Source organism: Ovis canadensis, chromosome 14 (assembly GCF_042477335.2).
Source record: "Ovis canadensis isolate MfBH-ARS-UI-01 breed Bighorn chromosome 14, ARS-UI_OviCan_v2, whole genome shotgun sequence".
Lineage (NCBI taxonomy): Eukaryota > Metazoa > Chordata > Mammalia > Artiodactyla > Bovidae > Ovis > Ovis canadensis.
This window is the reverse complement of record NC_091258.1, coordinates 49,710,851-49,718,359: the sequence shown is the minus strand read 5'-3', so window position 1 is coordinate 49,718,359 and position 7,509 is coordinate 49,710,851. Positions and strand designations below refer to the sequence as shown.

At 40.2% G+C, this 7,509-nt stretch overlaps 1 protein-coding gene across 1 annotated transcript in view; it reads right to left on the bottom strand.

The window, feature by feature from the left end:
- Positions 1-386: 386 nt before the first annotated feature.
- The window catches only part of NIP7 (nucleolar pre-rRNA processing protein NIP7), a 64,982-nt gene continuing 57,859 nt past the window's right edge, over positions 387-7,509 (bottom strand). The window contains exon 5 of the mRNA XM_069550231.1: positions 387-494. Within this exon, the coding sequence (XP_069406332.1) occupies positions 480-494 (15 nt within the window). The 3' untranslated portion in view covers positions 387-479. The remainder of the gene's footprint in view (positions 495-7,509) is intronic.

Sequence of the window (7,509 nt, the reverse complement as noted above, 5' to 3'; positions counted from 1 at the left end):
AAGTGACCAGTGAACAGTTTCTACGTGTTCTAAAATAGAATTTCGCCTCAACTGTGGCTGGTTAGAGGTCCCAGCATTTTGGAATTATAAGTTTGGTTAATATGCAATATTGTGAGCTATGCATTCTTAACTGCCATTACAAATGACAAACTGGTCATGGTGAGATGTTATTTTCATCATGTCACTCTCCCATATTCTCCATGCATTCATGCATGCTAAGTCACTTAAGTCATGTCATTACTCTCCATAATCCATCCCCAACCATTCCCTTTTACAAGCCTTGTGCACCAGTCCCTGACTTCTAAACCTACTGGTATAAGCCCACATCTGTGGTCATATCAGGTCCACCCACTTATGATACCCTCTTCCTTCTGATGCCTACTCACCTTTCAAGCTCCTCGAATTCCTTCTTTATCACAAACTCTGCTACCATTCTGAGCTCCAGTGATCCCATCTCCATATGGTACTTAAGCACATTACTATTTCAGAAATTTCTGAAAGGAACAAAAACATTTGCATATATATAAATTTAAGTACTAGCAAGAGATTTGTAGCAAATGCAAAAGGACACAGCTCTGTAAACATATTTGTTAAATGATGATTCATACTTAACCTTGGTGTGCATGAGTCAACTAGAAGGCTATGTTAAAGATGCAAATTCCCAGGAATTCCCTGGCAGTCCAGTGATTAGGACTCAGCTTTTACTGCAGTGAAAGTCTGATCCTTGGTTGGGGGAACTAACATCCTACAAGTCACGAAGCTCAACAACAACAGAAAAGCAGATCCCCTCCAGTCCAGACATAGAGACTTTCAGTTCAGTTCAGTCGCTCAGTCATGTCCGACTCTGCGACCCCATGGACTGCAGCAAGCCAGGCCTCCCTATCCATCACCAAATCCGGGAGTTTACTCAAACTCATGTCCATTGAGTCGGTGATGCCATCCAACCATCTCATCCTCTGTCGTCCCCTTCTCCTCCCACCTTCAATCTTGAAGGTGAGACTTTTCCTCACCTTAAATCTTGGCTTTCCTTGTTACTTACTTTGGCCAATAGATTGTGACAGAAATGGTACTGTGCAAGTAACAACATCTAGACTTCAAGAGACCTTGAAATTTCCATCTTCACCATCTTAGAACACTTCATGATGCCGTGAAGAAGTCTGGGATTAAAGATGTTACCTATACGTTGGCACTTGCCACCTACCTCTGCTGCTGCTGCCACTGCTAAATTGCTTCAGTCGTGTCTGACTCTGTGAAACTCCATAGACAGCCTCCCACCAGGCTCCCCCTGGGATTCTCCAGGCAAGAACACTGGAGTGGGTTGCCATTTCCTTCTCCAATGCATGAAAGTGAAAAGTGAAAGTGAAGTCGCTCAATCACGCCCGACTCTTCGAGATCCCATGGACTGCAGCCTACCAGACTCCATGGGATTTTCCAGACAAGAGTACTGGAGTGGGTTGCCATTGCCTTCTCCGGCCACCTACCTCTACAAGGACCAAATTATAAGCCCCTCAGCTGCAGACCTTCAATACCCCGTGAAAGGAGTTAAGGTGGAGATCAGGAATGAGGCACTCTGTGCTTTGGGAAAAACTGGCAGAACAAATCTTCAGATAATTAGGGACTTTCAGGAGATGATTTTATGAGCCCAATTTTTGCATCTCCTTGAATCTAGAAATGCACTAAAATCCTTCATGGTGATACATGCTCCTCGTGACTAGCAGTAATCTGCAAAAACTATGTGTTTCATTGCATGAAACATTCACCAAAATCACATATATATATTGACATTCCCCCCTACCTCTTTGTTGCAGTTTCTCAGAGCTATATGAAATGCTATCTCTTGGGCTATATAAATGCTGTCTCTTTGGGCCTGCTGCTGCTGCTGCTAAGTCGTGTCTGACTCTGTGTGACCCCATAGATGGCAGCCCACTAGGCTCCTCTGTCCCTGGGATTCTCTAGGCAAGAATACTGGAGTGGGTTGCCATTTCCTTCTCCAATGCATGAAAGTGAAAAGTGAAAGGGAAGTTGCTCAGTCGTGCCTGACTCTTAGCGACCCCATGGACTGCAGCCTACCAGGCTCCTCTGTCCATGGGATTTTCCAGGCAAGAGTACTGGAGTGGGTTGCCATTGCCTTCTTCTCTCTTTGGGCCTATTTTGCCCCAAATGAGACAAAATACAGCTCACACATTGTGCTTTTCTTTCCCTAGTCGACAAAGATCAGCTACTTAGGGTGTCTCAGCTGAGACTGCCCCTTAATCAACTTAATACAAACCATGACTATGTTCAGGCTATATCAGCAGGTCAGCCCCATCAACCCCAGCATTATGAGATAATAAAACATTGTTTTAAGACACAAAAAATTTTAAAAAGCAAATTCCCAGCCCCATTTCAGGTCCAGCAAGTCTGGATATAGAATCAGAAATTAACATTTTTAGCAAGTATTTTGAATGATGCTGATGCACGTGATCTACGGGTAACTTTGGGAAACACTGAACTTTTTTACACAATTTTTAAAGGTTTCACTCATCTACAGTTATTACAAAATATTGGCTATATTCCCTGTGGTGTACAATACGTCTTTGTAGCCTACCTTACACTCAACTATTTGTACCTGCCACTCCCCCCAATACTGCCCCTCTCCCACCCACCTGCACCTGCTGGTAATCACTAATCTGTTCTCTATTATCTGTGAGTCTGTTTTTTGTTTAAAGCCATTCTATTTTGGTTTTGTTCTGGCCACATCTTGAGGTTTGCTGGATCTTTGATCTCCAACCAGGGATTGAACCCTGGCCCTTGGCAGTGAAAGCACAGGGTCCTAATCACTGGACTGCCAGGGAATTCCCTGTGAGTCTGTTTTGAAGCATATTTAATATGTGTTTATCTTTCATACAGTAAATTAGCAAAATCACCTGGCATTTCCTTTACTACCTCCACCTCTAGGAAACTGAGTCCAATAGTGTTTTTGAAGACCCTAAAAAGCTAGCAGCGGATGAGATGGCTGGATGGCATCACTGACTCGATGGACGTGAGTTTGAGTGAACTCTGGGAGTTGGTGATGGACAGGGAGGCCTGGCGTGCTGCAACCCATGGGATCGCAAAGAGTCGGACACAACTGAGTGACTGAACTGAACTGAAGAAGCTAGCATGGAAGAAACTCTCCACCAAGGGAGGGGTTGGACAAATATATTTGGAGTACCACAAAAGCTAAATTGGGCTTCCTGAGTCTGGGAAGAAGAAAGCAGTTTGGGATTCCTCCAGTAGCAAGAACCCTATAAGCTTTGCCAAAGGGACCTAGGTTAGTGACAGGATTTTGAAGTGGAAGGGTTACATGATATATGCAGAAAGACTGGACCCTTGTTGCCACTGCTCCCAGCTAGTAGACATATTTGAGCATCAGTGCAGAGGCTGTCAGCTCTGCCTGATCTTCAGGAAGTGACCAGTGTGGACTGAAGACTAGAGGGCCCCTCCTGAATGTTCTGCACTATGTAAAATCCCTGGGGCAGAGGAGAGAAATACTCATAAGTGACTGAGACTCAATTTGCCACCATCATGGCAACTGGAATTAGAATCAGATTAAAGTGGGTTTTTAAAAATTAATATTTAACTTTCTTTTTTAGAATTTCAAATGGTTTTTCCAGTAGTCACGTATGGATGTGAGAGATGGACCATAAAGAAAGCTGAGCACCGAAGAATTGATGCTTTTGAACTGTGGTGTTGGAGAAGACTCTTGAGAGTCCCTTGGACTGCAAGGAGATCCAATCAATCCATCCTAAAGGAAATCAGTCCTGAATATTCATTGGAAGGACTGATGCTGAAGCTGAAACTCCAATACTTTGGGCACCTGATACGAAGAACTGACTTACTGGAAAAGACCCTGATGCTGGGAAAGATTGAAGGCAAAAGGAGAAGGGGATGACAGAGGATGAGATGGTTGGATGGATGGCATCACCGACTCAATGGACATGAGTTTGAGCAAACTCTGGGAGTTGGTGATGCACAGGGAAGCCTGGTGTGCTGCAGTCCATGGGGTTGCAAAGAGTCAGACACAACTGAGCGACTGAACTGAAGTTGAAAGAATAATATAATCAATTCCCACTTTAACTTAGATTCACCAATGGTTATTATTTTTCCATATTTTATTTAATTTATATTTATTTTTATTATTGTCATTAATATTGTTAAACCAAACCATTTCAGAGTTAAGTTGCAAACCTCATGACACTTTACCTCCAAATAATTCCGTGTCTTCTATGAAAAGCCCCTGTATGATTTTCAAGTTCAGAGAATTTAACATGCAGATAAAACTATTATCTAACAAGCTGTCCACATTGTTTCCCAATCATTATAGTACAGTTCTTTGTGAAATTTTGGTATGTCTATAGGATCAGGGATCCAAGTCAGGATAATGTATTCCATTTATGTATGTCTCCTTGGTTTCCTTTAATCAGGCATGGTTCTTCAGCCTCTGCTTTTTTTTTTTTTTTATGACAATAGACATTTTTTAAGAATATGGCTTCAAATTGAATTTGATTCAGGAAAATACTATGACTTAAATAAATTCATATTCACAATGGTAGCCCGTGAAAGCCAGAAAGTCTAGCTTGAAATCTGTGTCCCTGCTGCTCACAAACTTGGTGACCTCAGCTGGCTTTCTCAATCTCTTTTTTTCCAAGTGGATACTCAGGGTTTCAACACTATTTGATGAAAACAGTTCCCTACTGAATTGTTTTCATGTTTGTCAAAAACTGACTGACCAAGTAAGTGTAGATCTTTTTCGCAACTTGCTATTCTGTTCCAGTTATTTGTCTAGCCTTACACCAGTCCCACACTATCTTGGTTATGATCGCTTTGTAAGGCTGAGAGTCAAGCTTTTCTGAGTTGTCAAAATTGTTTCTGCTACTCTAGACCCTTTATGTTTTCACCAAAGTTTTAAAATCAGCTTGTTGTTCTCAACAAGGCAAGGAAAAAGGTTAGCATCAGCAGGGACAAATCATGTTCATAGCAGGTACTCCCTGGTATGTGCTACAGAAGCACTTCCCCGCTCTGGCATTCTTCTCCCAAACCCATAATTCAGTCTAAACAGGAGAAAAACATTAGGCAAACCCAAACTGAGGAACATTCTACAAAATACCTGACAGATAGCAATCAAAACCATCACACTTATTTAAAAAATAAAAACAAGGGAACAAGGAGAAATTGTCACAGACCCACTTTGACTAAGGAGACAGAACTCAAATGCAAAGTGGCAACCTGGATTGGATCCTAGAACAAAAGAAAAAGGATATCAGGGGAAAAAAAACAAACAGTAAAATTCAGATTAAAGTGACAGTAATGTACCAGTGTTGATTTCTTAGTTTTGACAAATGTACTATGGTATATTCAAGATGTTAACATTATTGGAAGTGGGGTGAGAGGTATATAAAAACTCTGTACTATTTTGCAACTTTTCTGTAAATCTGAACATATCCCCAAATAATAAGGATACTTTTAAAAATCACCCTGTTAATTTCTGTAAAAGCACTTATAGATGAATTTATAAAGAATGAACACCTTGATAATCCTGAGGCTCACAATCCACCAACATGGTACACGGCTCCATTTATTTGAATGTTTTTTCAATTTGTGGTTTACAGCATAGAGGGCTTCTACATCCTTTGTCAAAATTGTTTCTAAATTGTTTATGGTTTTCTGCTATTGCAAATGGAATTATTTCATTTTCAACAGTTTGCTGCTATAATAGAGAAATGTAATTGATTTTGTACGTTGACTTAGTATCTTATAATCTTGCTAAACTCACTTATAGTTCTAGTGGTTGTTTGTAAGTTTCTTAGAAAACTCCATGTGGCAATCATATCATCTGCTAACAGAGACGGTTTCACTTGTTCCTTTCCAATCTATATGCCTTTTTCCTTGCCTTATGTCACTGGCAAGGAGTATTGCACACTAGCATTTCTGGTAGAACACTGAATAAAAACGGTGAAACGAGCATCTCTGGCTTGTTCCTAGTCTTAGTAGGAAAGCACTCTGCCTCTGACAATTAAGTATGATGTCGGTAGACTTGTCAGTAGATACTCTTCATCTGATAGGATTCCCCCCAACCCCCGCCTTGTTTCCTGAGGTGTCTTTTTTTTCTCTTTAAATCATAAAAGGAGACTAAAGCTTGTCAAATATTTTGTCTGCATCTATTAGGATGATGTTTATATGATTTTATATGATCATCTAGATATGTTAAGCTAAGTTGCTTCAGTTGTGCCAAACTCTTTGCGACCATATGGACTGTAGCCCACCATGCTCCTCTGTCCATGGGATTCCATATGCACATAAATAAATGTGTATGTCTCCTTACAATGAAATATAATTCAGCAGTAAAAAAAAAAAAAAGAGCATGCTAAAACATGAATGTACCTGAAAGCATCGTGCTAAGTGAAAGAAGCCCAACACAACAGACCACATACAGTATGACTTCATATATATATAATTTCACGAAGAGGCACATCTAGAGAGCTCCCTGGTGGCCTGGTGGTTGAGACTCTGCACTTCCACTGCCGGAGGTGAGGGTTCGATCCCTGGTCAGGAAACTTAAGATCCCACGTGCCGCAGGGCAACTAAGCTCACCTGCCACAACTAAGACCCCACACAGCCTACTTAATTAATCAATTATTTTTTTAAAAGGCACATCTATAGCGACAGAAAATACATTTAGTGGTTGTACATGGCTGAGATTGGCTGGGGAAAATGGTGAATGACCACTAATGGGGATAAAGCTTCTTTTGTGTATGGTGACAATGTTATAAAATTAGATTGCAATGATGCCTGTACAACTCTGTAACTACACTAAAAGATACTGAATTGTATACTTTTCATAGATAATTTGTATAGTATGTGAGTTATAAAGCTGTTAAGGAAAAAACAGACAAAGTTAATTTAGTGGTTAGGGGAAGGGCATAAGAAGGGAATCAAAAAACATTAAAAGACTACAATACTTCCCAGACGTGGAGACAATGAGAAAATGGATGTGAAAAGATGTTAACACTTAGAAATTCTTTACCCAGTAAAGGGTTCTTTTTGATAAAGATGATCCAGTTCAGAGACTGGATGATGTCATTGTTTTTACTACAATCTACTGAGCCAAAGGCCACTTTGAAAAATCATAATGTTTCCATAAACACAAAGTTTCCTTTAGGCTGGTTTTTGCCCTCAGAATGTTCCAAATGTCTTTGGTCAATGACCTTTATTTAATCTCTGGAGGATAAGGGGTAAAGCACAGAAATCTCCTTCGTGATTAGATTAATCTCTAATGTGTTTTTTAAGTCAGCTTTATAAAAATACATATGCACTAATGTACTTTTTATAACCATCATCCACATTCTTTTAACTAAACACTTCCTCAGGAGAGCGGCTGGAGGAGTGAACAATGGCTATGAGTTAAGTGATAAATTAATAAATTAAGATAAGAGGTAGTAAAGGGAACAAGTTTTAAATTTAATTTTTAAGTCAATATATTCATATGGC